The sequence below is a fragment of the Cololabis saira genome, chromosome 11, assembly GCF_033807715.1.
Source record: "Cololabis saira isolate AMF1-May2022 chromosome 11, fColSai1.1, whole genome shotgun sequence".
NCBI classification, from domain to species: domain Eukaryota; kingdom Metazoa; phylum Chordata; class Actinopteri; order Beloniformes; family Belonidae; genus Cololabis; species Cololabis saira.
Window position 1 is genome coordinate 40,999,701 of NC_084597.1, and position 18,807 is coordinate 41,018,507.

An 18,807-nucleotide genomic window follows, 5' to 3' on the forward strand; every position below is an offset into this window, starting at 1 on the left:
GAACTGCAACTGGACCCTCGTTTTCGTGAACTAGCAGAGCAACTGAAGGCCAAGAGGGTGAGGGAAGTCAGAAAGCAGATGGCCTGGGAGCAGGAGCGCTGCAGCATAGCCCTGAGAAAACTTCAAGATTGGTACACAGATATACACACGCACAATTACAGGCTATATATTGGCTGTGCGTGCGTGCGTGCGTGCGTGCGTGCGTGCGTGCGTGCGTGCGTGCGTGCGTGCGTGCGTGCGTGCGTGCGTGCGTGCGTGCGTGCGTGCGTGCGTGCGTGCGTGCGTGCGTGCATGTATGTATGTATGTATGTATGTATGTATGTATGTATGTATGTATGTATGTATGTATGTATGTATGTATGTATGTATGTATGTATGTATGTATGTATATATATATATATATATTAGTGCTATCAAGCAATAAAAAAAATAGAGATTAATTAATTAAGATCTCTAATGAATTAATCTAATTCATCTCTTTTTTAGTCTTACCTACAAATTGCTGAGAAAAGCCCTCAACTTGAGGTGTTTTCCTTTAAATTCATTACATTATTGTGGCAGATCAAAAGATTGATATATAACAAAAAAAGTGGCTTTATAAAGTAATTTATTTCTTATTTAACAGACTTGAACAGATGCAGTCCTAGCTATTTACATCCACTTGGCAAGAACATTTTCCAGCCTCTCGGTTGCAGACGTGCTCATGCGCATGGTGCTCTTCTCAAGTGTAGTTTGGCGTTACTGTGGCTTGATAAATTGCTAACATTAGAAATGTAAATTACCCATTCACTGGACTGACAACTTTCACATGCTCCTCCATTTTCACTTCTCTTCTCCGCTACTCACCTTAAATAAGGTCCGTTATAACAAAAAATGTTGTTTTCAGGTGTAATGACTCACTAGAAGGCAACATTGTCACTGTGGTCGCCATCCGCACCAACCATAGAATCTCCACCTACCATCTATCGATGGTGGCCGATTCTCAAGTCAAGTCAAGTCAAGTGGAAGCTGAGATCAAACTCAGCCAACCTGGTGGAATAGGAGAAGCATTGGGAGTGAGGAAATCCAGAATAGCTGCTTCAAAGGACAGCCACCAAATAGTCGGTAGGCAAGTGATTGTGTATTTATCTAAACTGTCAAACATCTCGGCCTCGGCAGATATCTACAGGTATGAGTGTGATTTTCAGAGGAAGAGTTGCCACCCGTCCCGGTGGCTCGCGCAGCAAAGATCAATCTTGGAGATCGGCAAGAAGAGAAGCTCCGAAAGGCTGCAGAGAAAGCTGAGCGAGCTCGAACCAAAATAGAGAAGAGAAACCAGGAATGGGCTCAAATGTGAGTAAGATCAAATATTGTCTGGGTTTTCCCTCCTACTTTTAAATCTCATTCCATGATAATATGCTTAGTTTGTATATAAAATCACAGATAATTCCTTGTTTTTGCAAAACTGGGTTGTTGGTGACTTAGTTATGCAGAGAAACCAGAAAAGGACTATGTGGATCCTAAGGATGTACAGGCCATCTGCGAAGCCAGACAGAACATCGGGGACTTCATCAGAGTGAAACACCTGAGAATTAACTCTGAGAAGAAGAAAGAAGAGAAGATGGCCTTGGCGGCAAAAGTACAAAGTTGCACACACAGACACAAATAAACCAATCTTTCCTGTTTCAGTTCTCAATTCAGCATAAAATCTTATATTCCATGTTTAGGAACCAGAGGTACCTACTTCAATTTTTTCATTTAATTGTATTTTATGATTCCTGTAAAAAAAAAAAAAAAAAAAGTATCCACGAGAGACAATCACAGCTTTTTTTTATCCCGATTATTCCCCCATTTCATCACCCAGTGCTCCTACCTAAGTCGGTCCTGGGCATTGCCCCCTCTACCAACCCCGGGAGGTCCTACACTGAGCTCAAGTCTCCTCCTTAACCTGAGGAGTGAGCAGCTTCTTTTCACCAGACAGGGTGGGGTTTCTCTGGCCGGACGTAGCGCGTGGAAGGATCATGTTATTCTGGCCATTTTCCTGTCCACGAAGACCGTACAGGTCCCAAAATGGTTATGTGTAATGAATTATTCCTTCATCCAACCACACATGGACAAAATAACGGAAAGGTTTCTGCCTCTATTGAGGTTGTTTGTAAATCTGTGAGACAGTTTCTGTGTAGTTGGTTCATCTCAATTTTGCTATTAAAACTAAATATATATATATATATATATATATATATATATATATATGTATATATATATATTTATTCATTCAGACCAAAGGTGCCACCTGATATTTTTTCTGCAACTAAATAAGCCACAAAATGAACCATTAATAAAAGGCACGTACATTGCAAGGTAGGAGTATCCTGTAACCACACCTCTGGTCCCACCAGATCCGTGAAACGCAGACTGAGATGAATGAACGGATCACAACATTGCACAACTCCAAGGTTCACCTGGTATCTTGGTTGGCGGTTCAGGCGGAGAAGCTAAAGAAGATCCAAGAGCAGTTACCAGCCAATCTTCACCGTTATCCACCCTCCCTGCCCACCATATTACCTGCAGAAACATCAGAGAGAAGTCTGCCATGTGGGGGTGTTATGTTGGTGAAGGAGCAGAGGTACAGAGCACCCAGAAAAAAATATTATTATTATTAATAATAATGTACTTTATTTACTAGAATTTCCTCCTGAAAACTATGAATGGCTTCACTTGATCTGATAATAATTTTCTTTTATTATTTATTTTGACATGGTCGTGTTTTAAAATGAGAAAGAAGTGTTTTGAGTAGCTGCAGATGTACTTGAATATGTTCTACCCAAACAGCTCTGAGAGTGTGGAAGAACAGTATGGAGCTGTGAGTGTATTGGAGCAGCTACAAAAAGGAGAAGAAGAAATCACAGAAGCGGTGTCTCCCAATGTATCCACTTCATCTTCATCAGTGAAGGAAGGAGTAGAGTTGACTGAACTGGAGATGGAGCTGCAAAGAGAGCAGGAGATCAGGCTGCAGTATGACCAGGACTGTTTGCTGCAGCAGGTCGTCATCCTTAAATAATCAATCTGCAATTGAATATATGTCCAAAGTGACATAAACGTATTTTATTCAGTTATCATCTTTTGAATACTTTTTTTTTTCTTTAGATGGAGAGCTCAATTAGTGAATTCGATGCACAGCTGCTGCTGCTGCTTCGGCAGAAGAGTCACCTAGACTGCCAGCTGAAGTTGGAAGAACTTCACCTGCTGACAATCTCACAGGAGATATTTCTCCTCAAACAGTTTGAGAAGAGGGAGGGATGCTTGCAGGAGAAACTCAATGGATGTATTCAGGAGGAAAAGAGCATTAAGGTTCAATCTTGTTATTTATCATTCATTCACATCCATATCCTATCTGACCATATTGTAGCCACACAAATGTTTTTGTTGTTGTTGTTGGTTTTGTTCAGATTAAAACAGCAGTATAAATCTATAGCCGTTGGCTATAGTGGGTGAAGAACTATGTCCATGCAGTAATGTAATGTAATGTACTTTATTTATATAGCACTTTACTACAGCCTTTCGGTGTGCCAAAGTGCTTTACAGCAATTAATAGATAAAAGAAGGATAAGAACAAAAACAATAAAATACAAAAAAATCTAATAAGATAAGTGTCATCACACTACTGGGTGTTAAAAGCCATCTTAAATAGGTGGGTTTTTAATCTAGATTTAAAAAGCAGAGGTCAGAAATAAACTGCATCTTGGCGGGAAGCTTATTCCAGAGCCTGGGGGGGGGGGGCAACGGAAAAGGCTCCATCATCACAGTGTTTATGTAATAATTGCTCGGGGGTTTATGTTTATGTTTATGTTCATGTTCTGGATCTCTGGAAAGCGTCTAGAGACAACATCTGTTGTATTAGACGCTATATAAATAAATTGAATTGAATTGAATTTATATTTTGACCTCGGGACTTCCAGCAAAAGTTGATTTCTTAACCTCAGCGCTCTACCGGGATTACGGACAGTTAAAAGCTCGGATAAATACAAGGGTGTGAGGCCATTAAGAGCTTTAAAAATGGGCGTCAAAAGTTTAAAATTAATTCTATAAAGGACAGGAAGCCAATGCAAGGAGTTAAAGGGAGTAAAAGGTTTTTTACAACCTGGACCTTATTTCTGGCATTTTTTATGGTCGTATACTCACCCAGGCAAGTTTGGTGTCATGTGGAGTCCTTCGGAAGATATTAGGAGTTTTGTGCGAGCCGCTTCTCCATATAACGGTAGTGAACGGGGCACAGCGGGACACAGACGATGCAGCGTCTAAATAACACATGATTGCCGCGAAACTGGTTCATTTCTTTTATGAATCACTAGATCTGCTTCTGTGCATCTTCCGGGACCTGTTGTCTACATCCGGGGCTGTGTGTGTAACAAGGAAATCAGTTTGTAAACAAGACCTCTGACCTGCATGACGTCATCTCTGTGCGCACACTCTGTCCTCCGTTCAGTGAGCTCTTCAGCCGTATACTCTGGCTCAAAACGGTAAGGACGTCCATCATATTCAAAGTCGTCGTCCACAACCTCAGAATTTGACAAATATTCAGACATGTTTCAAATAACTAACAGTAAACTAACAGTAGCGAACTCCAGCTGTACACAGAGCTGTGTCTGGGATGCGCGCACAGAGATGACGTCATGAGTTCAGAGGTCTTGTTTACAAACTGATTTATTTGTTACACACACAACCCCGGATGTAGACAACAGGTCCTGGAAGACGCGCAGAAGCAGATGTAGTGATTCATAAAAGAAATGAACGAGTTTCGCGGCAATAATGTGTTATTTAGACGCTGCATCGTCTGTGTCCCGCTGTGCCCCCATGTGCTACCATTATATGGAGAAGCAGCTCGCACAAAACTCCTAATATCTTCCGAAGGACCTCAAATGTGAGTATACGACCATAATAAATGCCAGAAATAAGGTCCAGGTTGTAAAAAACTGAACTTTCACTTTAAGGACAGGAGTGATGTGCACATGTCTGTTAATGTTGGTTGAAAGACGGGCAGCAGCATTTTGCACAAGTTGAAGGCGATTAAGAGAAGACTGGGAGACTCCTACATAAAGTGCGTTGCAGTTGAGTAGTCCAAGCATGAGCTAGACAACCTACAGCTCAGTATGAGCTAACATGCATATGAAATCACTTCAAACAATTATTTTCCTGCCTTTACTGACTGATCCTGAATATTTAATGCATGCTTCCTTTCCTGTTTCCTGACAGTTAATGCTGGACGAGTGTAATGAGCAACTGGAGTTGAAAAAAGGACACATATCCAAACTGCAGGAGAAAGAAAAGTCTCTGACGGCAGCCTTTCAGACGTCACTGGGAGAAAGTAATCGTTTCGAAGACTTTCTGACTATGGTCTTCAAGAAAAATATCAAACGAGCCAAGACAAAAGAGAAGGCAAAAAATGAAGGTGAGGGAAAGTAAAGCAGAGTTATTTGATGTATTCCATGCATTACTTTATTCATGTGGCCTTTATTTTCCTAAATTCTTAAAGAAGAAGAACACAGCAGCAGCAGCAGCAGCAGTGAAGACTCTGAAGACGACATTGACTGGGATGTTGATTATGACAGCAGCGAGGAGGGAGGAGCTGCTTTAGATGTCAGTGTGTGCCCAAAAGGTCAGCATAGTGGCCTGATGAATATGCCAGTCCTTTACTATGATTTTTTACAGTAAAACTGAAACTTTTCATTTTCATTAGTGATGCTGCACAAACAAGACTGGTGCATTTGATGTCAGGTTTTTCAGAGCTGCCTAAATAACTACAGAGGGCCTCTAACACTTACTGCGTCCTTATTCATTCCTTCCGTTTTATGTGAGAACAAAAATTAGATACATTTGTATTCAGTGTTGGGGTAGTTACTCAAAAAAAGTAATCCATTACATATTACTAGTTACTTTTTTTAAAGTAATCCCTTACACTACTTAGTTACTGGTTGCTGAAAGTAACTAGTTACATTACTAGTTACATTACTTTTGGATTACTCCGCAATATCACCTGAGCTGCCTCAGAAAATTAGAATATTGTGATTTTCTGTAATGCAATTACAAAAACAAAAATGTCATAAATTCTGGATTCATTACAAATCAACTGAAATATTGCAAGCCTTTTATTATTTTAATATTGCTGATCATGGCTTACAGTTTAAGAAAACTCTAATATCCTATCTCAAAAAATTAGAATATTCTGGGAATTTTAATCTTAAACTGTAAGCCATAATCAGCAATATTAAAATAATAAAAGGCTTGCAATATTTCAGTTGATTTGTAATGAATCCAGAATGTATGACATTTGGTTTTTTTAATTGCATTACAGAAAATAAAGAACTTTATCACAATATTCAAATTTTCTGAGACAGTCCTGTAGTTGGAACCTTATTACTGTAGTGCCCAGATCAGCATAAATGTAAAGTCCCATAAAATCACGTAAAATCACGTTAAGTCAGACAAGTGTTGCGCAACGCGTGAAGACGCATGAAAGGCAAGTTTGATTTTCTTTTCTGTTCTCCCGTTCTACATGTAGCTGAAAAGCTTAAAGTAATTAAAGTAACGTAATGTTTTTTGTCTTAGAGTAACTATAATGTGATTACCCAAATTACAACTGTAACGCGTTACATTACTGCGTTACTGGCGAATGTAATCTCGTTACAGTAACGCGTTACTTTGTACCGCGTTACACCCAACACTGTTTGTATGTAAGGGTGGTCGAACTGGTTTAGATTGACCAAGGAGCAAAGGAGATGGGTAACGGCTAAAGAAATCCAAAATACAAGAGAACCTGCCGTCATGTCAGATTGGTGTACAACAGGGCAAAGTTTTTCATTGTTCAGTCTGACAATCGCGCTTGTGATTTGTCTTTGTGCTTCAAGGAGCTTCAGCTTTTGCATCATTAACCAATTAATTTGTGTTTTTTTTTCAGGCTGTGAGCCAAAGCTGTATGAGAACACTCTGCAGCTGCGGGAGCGTCGTCTGGACCTCAAGGAACATTTGGTGGAGCAGAATAAGATTGCAGAGACTCTGAAGAGGGAGAAGGAGATGCTCACCAAGAAGGTCACAATATGTTTCCATCTCTGGCATTTTTATGAATGTGCACCCGATGTTCTCCACAAACAAAAGCACAGATACTCACGTCTTGGTGCACGCATGCACGTGTGTATATTCCCATTGCAGGTGAAAATAGTAAATAACAGTCGGCAGGCAATAGAAGAAGGCTTGGAATTAATCAACAAAGAGAAACAGCAAAAACTTGACGAGCTGGATGTGGTGATTCCTCTCAGACGAGACCAGGTAAAAAGCCCAAAGACTGTGGTCCAGTGTACCGATGACTAACAAGTGAATGCAGATAAAACATTATTTAATTTACTCGACACATTTCATGACCATTTGATTTGCCCGTACCATGGTTAATGTTGCATAATGGCAAAGTAAAAATATTACCATTGAATAAACCTGTATTATTTTGGTTTTTATTGGCTCAGAAAAAATACCCAATTGGAAAATAATGTAGCGGTAAATAAAACAAACCAGAGATTTTCTTAAATAGGCATCAATGAAGAATCCAGTGAGAATCAAGAGCTTTAAAATAGTCTTTTCTAAGTGGTCCATTTCATTAACTGTGAGAATATCTTCACTGAACTGGATACAATGATTTCATGTTGATTCAGTCAGCACTGACCTTTGATAGCACCCAGATATCTCTGTCAAAACCTTTTTGTAAAAGCTAAGTTTGAGATGTTTCAAATAGTACAGATTGTGGCTGCATCTTCTCTCTGTTCAGTTCATTTCACTCTGTCTTCCACGTCCATGTGTCCACCAGATTGAGTTTGTCATCGACGGCTCTGTGCCATCAGACTTAAGCGAGGCGTTGGTGCTGGACAAGATCGAGCAGCGCAGGCTGCAGGAACGCATACAGCAGCTGAAGGTAGAAAAGTTAGGTCAGAAAGAATTATGCCATCAAGCTCACCAGAAGCGTGCCAGGCTAACCCATGAACTCAAGGAGATGGCAACCAGGATCCAGGGTAAGAGCCACAGACACAGCAACATTATGTTACAAGAATGTCGACATAGATGAGTGGCCCAAACAGAAGGAAAGTTGTAGATTTCTGCTGCGTTTATTAAAGGAGCATGAGGTTCCTTTTAAGAAATGAGACTCTCTAGCGCCACCCTTCGCCACGACGGCCGTCGGGGGTACTGCAGCCAACAGTGAAGCCGGCACGGGAGAACGGGGAGAACGTGCATGCAGCGTCATGTGACGTCACATCCGCACACAGCCTGTTCAAGGCAACGGAGAGATACACTAGAGGGCTCATTCGTTTTGATTTGGAACGCTTCATCTGACATTATTACTAGAAAACTTAAAACGTATACACATTTTTTTCATAAATCCTGCCTCAATCCTGCCTCATGCTCCTTTAAATAAAATTCATGGAAATGTTCCAGCAGTCTCAACATTCTGTTTGTTGTGTCCTTGGACATGTGTTGATGCAGTGCTGGAGTTGCAGTGTGACGAGCTGATGATGAAAAAGTTCGGGAGGCTTGTGGATCTGGAGGCTCTGCAGATGATACCAGGGAGCAGGAGACTAGAGGAGCTGAAATATGAAAAACTCCTCAAAGAAAAAGCACATGCCAAGGAGCTCAAACAGTGGGATGTACGTCACCTGTGCATTTGTTCATCCAGTTTGGACAATTTTTTATTTGTGTCTTTTTTTTCCTGTTTGTGTGACTTTGTACATTTTAGGTAAAGGTAGAGGAGGCGCAAGACGCTCTGATGAAGGTGACAAGGCGTAACACTGAGCATCTCTGCAAGATGTCCAGGTTACTTGAACAGAAGAAGGAACTTAACACCAAACTCAACACCAGACAGAAGAAAATGGTAACATCTGCGCAGTAAATTTATTCTATGTGTATGATACTGTAGATCAGCAGTGTGACTAAAACTGCAATACATACAGAGTTAGAATGCCGACATTTGTTCCTTTCTTTAAAATCCACTGGGAGTTATCAGCTACTTGAAGTCTACTTTCACTTTAAATCTATTTCCTCGTGTTTGACTCCCTGTTCTTCTTTGAGATTATTAGAAAACTAACTTTTAGACATGTGAGCTTGACTTGTACTGTATTTTGAAAGCATATGTTGATCCAATATTCTAAAGTTGTAACATCTGTACATAAAGTGCAGATACTAAGACCTGTTTAGAACATGAAATGGTTCAATGAGCAATGTATATGCAGCCAATAACCCCGAATCTTTGAATAAGAGGGTTATGTTATGTCTGAGCTTGACTTCCATTCATACTGAGCATCATGTTTGTTTATACAGCATATGCAGCATCACTGTATCTGTTGGTGTGTTTGCAGGCCAGACGCCATTTCCAGCCCTACAGGGCTCTTGGAGACCAGGAGTCCATGCAAAGACTGCAGGAGCTGGTAAAAAAACAATCGCTGGAGGCTCAGGCCCTCAGGAGAGAGATCAGCCTCCTGTCTTCCAAAGGAGGCCACATCTTGGGAGGCCACCACATCCGACTGCCCCCAATCACCCCAAGGTCAAGCCCTATTGGTGACATCCACAAGGGGAAACCAGAATCAAACTAACCTAGTAATTTGGTTTAGCTAAACTATGGCAGACACAGAAACAAATATGTTTGGTTCTCGAAAAAAAAATAAAAAAATAAAAAAATGGGGCAATCAGTTGTGTAGAAAGTTGATCCATGGAGATGTGGTCAATGAGTAAGTTTTACCATTGTGTTATGTTTATTGTTTTATTGTATTTCCAGTTCATGAGGATAGTTTTCCTGGCAATAGTTAAGGCTAGAAAGATTAATTTATTGTTTGAATTTGTCAAGATTTATTGTTGATGTGTCGCCAAATAAGCAGAGGGATGGAGATAAAGGGATGTGGCAGCCCAAAAAATTTGACAGTGACTTTGTGACCTCAGACCAAAATTGCTGAACAGGGGTGCAGTACCAAATGGCGTGAATGTAAGAGTCTGGTTGTTTTATGGTGCAGTTAGTACATATTTTAGACGAGAATCCCATATTAAACATTTTTTGTCCTGTGTAGTTTGTCCTGTGAAGTATTTTTTATTGTATTAACTCAGTTAATACAATAAAAAACGCACTCGGCACTCAGGTTTCCAAAATTTGGAAACCTGGTTCCAGAAAGATTTGAAGATGGCGTTTACGTGGCTCCGTTGTTACTGCCTCTCTGCGACTTTTCTGAAACGCTTGCATCATACACGTCACCCGTGCTTCTCTCTTTACAGATTTCCGCATGCCCAATGTTTTGCCAGCTGTTTTAGCCTGTTCCTGTCTTCGCATCACAGCGCCACTAACAGGCCTGGCATGTATTTTACAGCTTTTCAGCGTATTGATTCATGTGGACACATCTCCGTCTTTGCGAAGAACATTTTTGAAATTATGAGCATTTGTCCTTGTTTGGATATAGCCTAAGAAGAAATTTGAATCTGATCGTTGATTCTTTCATTCAGTCTTTATCAAGGACAACATAAATGGGTTCATAGAAACAGTTAATGCAGCTGAATGTGTCATATGCCATCTCTGAACTGAAGTTTTTGAAGTCTTTTTTATTTGCATTTGCAGTTTTTCTTATTTTGTTCATTGCCCTTTTCTTGACTCTTTATCACAAGTCTTGAACGAACAGTCTCTATTTTTCTCAACTAATTAAAAGAAGAAACATGACATGCTGAATATGGTGTCACATCTCCATGGCAACACTACAGAGTGGTAAAACTTTAATCGTGAACATGGCTTGGCATTTGGACATTAATCACGGTACTTACAAAGTGACACATATTAAATTTACACGAGCAGATATTTCTATCTCACGCATGCACACACACAGCTCCGACCTGTAGATGTGGACGACATTACCTTTAGTTGCTATAAAAAAAGATAAATATATGTTTATTCAAAAATTAGTGCAGCATTGTCCGTTCAACTATGAGCAGGGGCCCTGGGTTTCCATCATCACCATACAAATATTAACCTGGAGATCATTAAGAAGTGTTGTTGTTCTCGAGTTACACAGGACAGTTGTGAAAGCCTGTTGTGTGACGTATGCACAATAAAGATCAGCTAATTATTTTTTTCATCAAAAGGTCAAAGCTTATAACAAGAGCTCAAAGATCTCAAATGTTATTTTTTCTTAGTAAGTTTCTGACAAGTATTTTGGTCAATAAGATAAAAATGTGATATATTTTCAGCAAGAATAAATAATTTCCTATTCATTTAGCCCCCTGAAAACGACTCCAGAGAAACTTCACTACTTCTACATACAAATGTTTTGACATAATTCAGTTTCAGTTATTTTAATATATTTTTAGATTCTTGTAAATTCCTTCAGGCAGAGGAATCTGATAATTTTATGTTGCAAAAATAAACTTGCATTCTTCACGATCAGAGGACATGGGTTGAAGACCAAGAACCAATTAATACACGACTGTATATTTGTCTCCATGTATATGACTCCATATTGGTATATTTACATATGTATGAAATTTAAAGATGTGTGTATGTATAGTTCAATACATAGTACGTACATGTTACTTTCATGTAATATCTGTCAGGAAGTGGTATGTGAGGACCCAGATGCAGGAGAGATGCAGGAGACAGGCCAACACATAGGCAGAGCTCAGGGGGCCGTCCTTGGGGTCGGGCAGACCGGCAAGACAGTTCAGGAGGCCGACCTGGGGGCCTTGGCTTGGGCTGTGGCACGAGCGGGGGCCTGGGCAGGGGTCTATGTACCGGCTGAGGTGTAGGCAGAGACCTTGGCAGGGGTCTAGGTGCCAGCTGAGGCGCAGGCAGAGTCCTAGGGGCCGGCTTCGGGGGGACACAAAATCCTAGGGGCTGGATTCAGGGGACACAAAATCCTAGGGGCCGGATTCAGGGGACACAAAATCCTAGGGGCCGGATTCAGGGGACACAAAATCCTAGGGGCCGGATTCAGGGGAGGAAAAATCCTAGGGGCCGGATTCAGGGGAGGAAAAATCCTAGGGGCCGGATTCGGGTGACAGAATCCGAAAGACGGGCTTCAAGAAGGGACTGCTGCCGCCGTCGTCGTTGTTTCCCCTTGGGCTGGGAATACCTGGGCCCCCCTCGAGCCAGGCGTGTTCAGTGTTGCCAACTGCTTAGTAAGGAAAGTAGCTATTGGCTGTCCCAAAAGTCGCTAGAAGTCGCTAAATGACGTCATTGCCTAATTTGCATAATTGGCAATTTGCATATAACTGTAATGGACGCTGTAGGAGAGAGGAATAACGTCGTGGGAGAGACAAAAGTGAGTAAAAAACACCCTAAATATGTTTAGAAACTACAAATTTACAAAAATAATTTCAACAGTAACAACATTTAATGATTTTAATGCTTTGTCTAGATCCACATACACACATCAGTTTTGTCCTGTATTGTTAAATGTTATAACAGCAAATTTAATCAAAAGATTGTTATGTAGGGTGAAATTGCCTTTATCCAGGCTTGGGACCGGCAAAGTGCCCCAAAAGAAAAAAGAAACGTTTACATTTACATCCCGCTCTGCAAGCCAGTAGCGGCTTTGCGCAAGCACATTTCATTTGCAGTCTGGACGCGGAGTGGTGAGGGTCTCCTCTCTGCTCTGCTCTGCTCACCAGATAAGTATCCAATAACACCGGAAAAAGTCGCTAGATTTGTCGCTAGTCGCTTTTTTGAAAAAAAGTCGCTATAAGGGTCTGAAAAGTCGCTAAATCTAGCGACAAAGTCGCTAAGTTGGCAACACTGGGCGTGTTCCCCAGAAGGGGAACTCCTCTTCCTTAAGGCGGCGCCGTCATTGTTCGCATCTCTGCCTGAAGTTAGCCTGACAGCTCTTGGGCCCACCTAGAGCCAGGCGTGTTACCCGGAAGGGTGAATCCAGCTCCTGCCAACAGGGCCTTGTTTTTCTTGCTTCCCTGGAAGGAGAATTCCCACTAGTCCAAAGTCTCTCCTGCTGGGTTCATGATGGCTGATCCGTTCTGTCAGGAAGTGGTATGTGAGGACCCAGATGCAGGAGAGATGCAGGAGTTTCAAAAATCATGATTTATTTGAACTAAAAATGCTGCAATGCAGGATCCAAAATCAAAACAAGAGCCCAAACTTGACAAAACCAGAAAAACATGACAAGGCACATGGAGGACAAAACAGTATGGACCAGCAGGGAGCAGGGGAAAGACAAGACCAGATATACACGTGGGTTAACGAGACACAGGTGCAGACAATCAGGGCAGATGGGAAAAGGGAACGTCAAACAAGAACTCAGGACCCGGGACCCGGGGCCAGCGCGGGGGGGGGGGGCGGACCGGGACCGGGACCCGGGACCGCCGCGGTCGGGATCCGCAGCACAACGGGGTATGAAAAGTTTATTTATCCTACTCTTGTGCTTGCCTGCCACGCTGATGGACAGAAACTGCCGGCTATGGTGATTTTTAAAAGAAAAGAGTTGCCTAAAGACACTTTTCCAGCCAGAGTGAAGAGTGAAGGGCTGGTGGCTGAGACAGGTTTATGTGCGGCGCCCCGGTGGTTTTTTTTAATTATTTAATGCGGAAACAAAATATGAACCTTTGGAGGGTTTGATTGATGTGAAAAGTGAAATAAAATATCAAACTAAGTTTTGCTTCCGCTTTATTTTTAGCGCGTGTGTGTTTTGCCGTGCACATGTGTGCAGCTCCGTCTCTGTAGACGGCGCCTTTTGGATCGGTGCGCCGTATGTGTGTTTTAAAACCAAAAATGACACACAAAACTGAGGGTGCGCCTTTCCACACAGTGCGCCATATGGTCGTGAAAATACGGTAGTTAAGTTCGGCACACTTTTGGGTAAATATCAGTAGTGTGCATTAATTCGGACGTACTATTAAGAGCGCACACGTCACTTCCTGCCGTTGGGAGGGGGGGAGTTGTTACCATGGTAACGTGTCACAGCAGCAGTAGCAGCACCGCTCCGCTATTTGCCGTTTATCCTGGCCCAAACAAGATGACATTATATAATATTATTATATAATAATATTATTATACTTAATATTATACTTATGACATATACGTATCACTTAGCAACCAAACGCCGCTGCATTGCATTCTGGGAAGTTTCTGCTCGGCTAGTGTCCATCAATCCACACTAATACATTTCTCTGGAATGAGTAATGATAGAGCAAACTATTGAGTACGTTCTAATGTTTCGAACGCACTAAAAAATCTCACATACTCATTTTGCATACTCATTAGGGTGGAAGTATGCAATTTCGCAGCCATGGGCTTGTATCACACACACACGCGCGTGCACACACGCACAAAGTATACAACTGAACAGGGAATGCTCCTCGCCTTCTCTGTCTGTTTGTTCTTTGTTAAAATATCTATCCTTTTATTCCAGCACAATTCACTACACACTCATTTATTGACACACTACAAACACCACAAAGCTGCACCCATCTCTGTCTTCTCTCCCCCTTTTCTTGCTCTTTTGTGTCGCGCTGTTGGTGATTTTATATTCTGTCTGATCTTTGACAGAATAGGTTTTTTTTAGGGGTCAATAAAATATGGTAGACTGTCAAGAGGGCTGGTGACGGAAACACGCTGTCACACACATCCACACCCCAAAAAATAAAGAAAGAAACAGTACGCTTTCCGTTATTTCTAATGACTTTGATGTTTTAGTTGTGTATTTACGTAAGAAACTACACAACAAAAAGTAAAAAAAATCCTTGGACTGTAAGGAGCAAGAGCACGTGAAGAAACCCTAAGGTGTTCATTTGTAGGGTTAAAGCATAGTAACCATTAGGTGTCAGTTATGAGTGTGGACTTTAATATGTCAGGTGTCCTTGTATGAAAAATGCTTTAATAAAAAAAAAACTAATTGAAGTCCACATTAGCCTAATGTGCTTTCTTACATATAACCCATCAAACTTAAAAAAAAAAAAACTATTTCCCATTTCATAATTTATAACAAATAAGCAGTGAAAGGAAATCAAGGTGTTTCCTAGCAACCTGCTTCCAGCTTTGAGTCTCGAGTAAATTATCTTTAGATCACATTCCTTATGTTTACATTGCCTTTACATTTTATTTTTGTTATATTGTTTTGATTTATAGCCAATTCCTTCAAAGCAGAAGATGGCAGACCTTAGGTTTTCTGTAGAAATGCTTTCTTTCTGAATCATTATGAGGTTTAAAATAAGTCATCCGCACTGCATATACAACATATATATTTATGATATCCTGCATTTTTTTTAATGAAATCCTCTCTCTCTCTCTCTCTCTCTCTCTCTCTCTCTCTCTCTCTCTCTCTCTCTCTCTCTCTCTCTCTCTCTCTCTCTCTCTCTCTCTCTCTCAAATATCAAATATCCTATCTAAAAAAATTTGAATATTCTGGGAATCTTAATCGTAAACTGTAAACCATAATCAGCAATATTAAAATAATAAAAGGCTTGCGATATTTCAGTTGATTTGTAATGAATCCAGAATGTATGACATTTTTGTTTTTTTAATTGCATTACAGAAAATAAAGAACTTTATCACAATATTCAAATTTTCTGAGACAGTTGTGTGTGTGTGTGTGTGTGTGTGTGTGTGTGTGTGTGTGTGTGTGTGTGTGTATATATATATATATATATTGTATATTATTTATAATTGCTCTGGTAATAACAGGTATAATTTTGTAACTTTATTATAAAGTCTGTTTCATTTTTTTTAAATTTTATTTTCAAGCAAAATTGAAATAGAAACAAGGGGTAGGACTCAATAAGTTTTTTCACTTCCTCCTATTCCTTTTCGGGCATGAAGGTTTATTTCCCCATTGGTTTTGTTTAATGACTGTTTATTTATATTCTTTTTTGTTTTGTGAAATTGTTGTGTTTTTTTTGTATGCTTGAAATAAAGATTTCAATTCAAAAAAGATTCCGTATTTCAAGGGACGGGTGGCAAGCCTTTCAGTGAAAGTTAAGAAACCCAAATTTCCGTTGGGTCCCTGAAAGCGGCTCCAGCATTAATCCTCCTCCCCGAGAGGAAGCGGAGCGACATCCATCAGACTCGCTGGACTCTTCAGAGCCGCTTCTCCTCCCAGCATCCTCCACCACCGACGTCTCACCGCACTGACCGACGCCACAGCCGGGGCCGGGCGGGTTCGTTCGGCCACCCCTGCGCGAATTCTCCGGTTCATCGGGACTGTGGGAGCGATGCGACGTCTCGGAGGAGGAGGGGGATAGGAGACGAACTGGCCAGGCAGCAGCAGCAGACACCTGAGACAAGGATCTGAGTTAGTTTCAACGTTAAGAAAGGTAAGAGACGAATGTGCAATGTAGAAAAAAGGCTTGCATGGGTGTTTTGGTTGCTGTTTAACGACGTTTTGCCGTGACACCGGTCGTGTCCAGCAGCATCAGTGGCAGGCAGGCGGGATGAGTCATAGAGCAGTGCAGGAGCTGCTGCTGCTGCTGGAGCAAAGTGTCTGCAGCCTCCGCGCTCGCAGCGCTTTATCAGCTGCTGCACATGCAAAGTAACAGCTCCTCTGTGCCTTTTGTGTTTGAGCAGTGGCGTCAATTCAGTAAAAGCTAAAGTATGGCAAGGTTACGAGTCACAGAACTTAACTAGAGTATCAATCAACACGTCCAGCAAATATTCATCACAGAAGTCTGCTATGTACAGTAGTTTATCTGTGTGGTCAAGAAAATTTGAACTTTTTCAAATGCAGTCTCGCTCACTGCAAAAACTCAAAATCTTACCAGGAATATTTGTCTTATTTCTAATTAAAATGTCTCATTTTTAGTCAAAAAATCTCATTACACTTAAAACAAGAGTCATTACCAGAAAAATAACTTTATTTGACCATTTTCACCTGTTTCAAGTAAATTTTCACTTGAAATAAGTAGAAAAATCTGCCAGTGGGACAAGATTTATCTTCTCATTACAAGCAAAACAATCTTGTTCCATTGGCAGATTTTTCTACTTGTTTTAAGTGAAAATCTACTTGAAACAGGTGAAAATGGTTGTTTTTGAGTCTTGTCTTAAATGTAATGAGATTTTTGTTGACTAAAAATTATACATTTTTACTAGAAAAAAGACAAATATTCTTGTTCAGATTTTGAGTTTTTGCAGTGTATAATAACTAGTGAAATCGATCATGTTGTTCTTATTTGCATTTGTAGTTATTCCATAAATGTATTTAAAAAAACATTTACATTTAAGCAAAGGTGTGGCGGCTGCCATACCTTGCCATACCCAATTGACGCCCCTGTGTTTGAGGGTGCAGCCAGTCATGCATTTTGCTCCTTGGTGATTGTAGTTGGAGTATGTGGGTGTGTGTGTACGCACACGTGTGCGAGAACACAGTAGCCCACTTCCCCTGGCTCTGGGACTTTGGGTCCAAGTCTGAAATACAGAAAAAGATGGGTGAAGCGTCTCCCAAACTGAAGGACGAAAGTCTGCGCGCTTCTTGTGTGTATGAATCCAACATTTTCTCAACCGTAAGTAGCCTGCAGGACTGTCTCAGAAAATTAGAATATTGTGATAAAGTCCTTTTATTTTCTGTAATGCAAAAATGTCATACATTCTGGATTCATTACAAATCAACTGAAATATTGCAAGCCTTTTATTATTTTAATATTGCTGATCATGGCTTACAGCTTAAGAAAACTCAAATATCCTATCTCAAAAAATTAGAATATTCTGGGAATCTTAATCTTAAACTGTAAGCCATAATCAGCAATATTAAAATAATAAAAGACTTGCAATATTTCAGTTGATTTGTAATGAATCCAGAATGTATGACATAGTTGTGTTTTTAATTGCATTACAGAAAATAAAGAACTTCATCACAATATTCTAATTTTCTGAGACAGTCCTGTATGTCCCTTTCTTGCGCATGCAACGTAAAATAAGTATTGCCGGTGTGAAGAAGAGTAGAAATGGTAAGCCAGGTATTAACACCGAGCATCACTGCTTTCATGAATGTAATGCTTCAAAACCCTTCGAAAGTAAGTTTTTTTTACCTATATATTTTTTTTTTTACAGAGTTGGACATGTTCTCGTGTAACTTGTTAGGGATTTGAGTGAGACTTTATCAACATAGGTTTTTTCAGACTGGAACCTTTGGATGCAGGAATAGGGTGATGTTGCATATTTGTATGCACCATAACTGATCCAGAAATCATGGAACATCTGCTGAAACCTAACTTTGGCGTGCATATTCAATAAATGTGTCTTGACCCACCTGTTCTGCATTTTTAGTTTGCTCATAAAAAGTGGAAAGAATGAAACCATGGAAAAACATAATAGAAAATTGAAGTAATGTAGAAACGTTAATCAGAATTAAAGGAGCATGAGGCAGGATTTATGAAAAAAATTCATATACGTTTTAAGTTTTCTAGTTATAATGTCAGATGAAGCGTTCCAAACTAAAAAAAATGAGCCCTCTAGTGTATCTCTCCGTTGCCTTGAACAGGCTATGTGCTGCAAAATGTGCTGCAATTCGGGCGCAAATTTCCCGCGCTGGGCTGCGGATGTGACGTCACATGACGCTGAATGCGCGTTTTCCCCGTTCTCCCGTGCCGGCTTCGCTGTTGGCTGCAGTACCCCCGACGGCCGTCGTGGTGAAGGGTGGCGCTAGAGAGTCTCATTTCTTAAAAGGAGCCTCATGCTCCTTTAAGCTTGAGGTTGAAAAGTTGCATTGGTTCCTCTGTAGCCAACTGAATCAGACCAGTCAAGAGCAAGCATTGCATGTGTTCTGACTCTAACCCTGCGGTGCCAGTGAGGGAGGGCGTGAACAAAACAAAACAAACCAGTCCAAT

General features: G+C 40.7%; 1 protein-coding gene across 1 annotated transcript in view; it reads left to right on the top strand.

Moving 5' to 3' along the window:
• Positions 1–10,064, top strand: part of LOC133454474 (cilia- and flagella-associated protein 44) — a 35,616-nt gene extending 25,552 nt beyond the window's left edge. The window contains exons 20-34 of the mRNA XM_061733203.1: positions 1–131; positions 887–1,104; positions 1,188–1,332; positions 1,465–1,618; positions 2,379–2,605; positions 2,812–3,022; positions 3,127–3,330; positions 5,233–5,428; positions 5,513–5,635; positions 6,935–7,065; positions 7,186–7,302; positions 7,832–8,033; positions 8,503–8,663; positions 8,753–8,887; positions 9,372–10,064. Of these exons, the coding sequence (XP_061589187.1) occupies positions 1–131; positions 887–1,104; positions 1,188–1,332; positions 1,465–1,618; positions 2,379–2,605; positions 2,812–3,022; positions 3,127–3,330; positions 5,233–5,428; positions 5,513–5,635; positions 6,935–7,065; positions 7,186–7,302; positions 7,832–8,033; positions 8,503–8,663; positions 8,753–8,887; positions 9,372–9,605 (2,589 nt within the window). The 3' untranslated portion in view covers positions 9,606–10,064. The remainder of the gene's footprint in view (positions 132–886; positions 1,105–1,187; positions 1,333–1,464; positions 1,619–2,378; positions 2,606–2,811; positions 3,023–3,126; positions 3,331–5,232; positions 5,429–5,512; positions 5,636–6,934; positions 7,066–7,185; positions 7,303–7,831; positions 8,034–8,502; positions 8,664–8,752; positions 8,888–9,371) is intronic.
• The last annotated feature ends 8,743 nt before the right edge of the window (positions 10,065–18,807 follow it).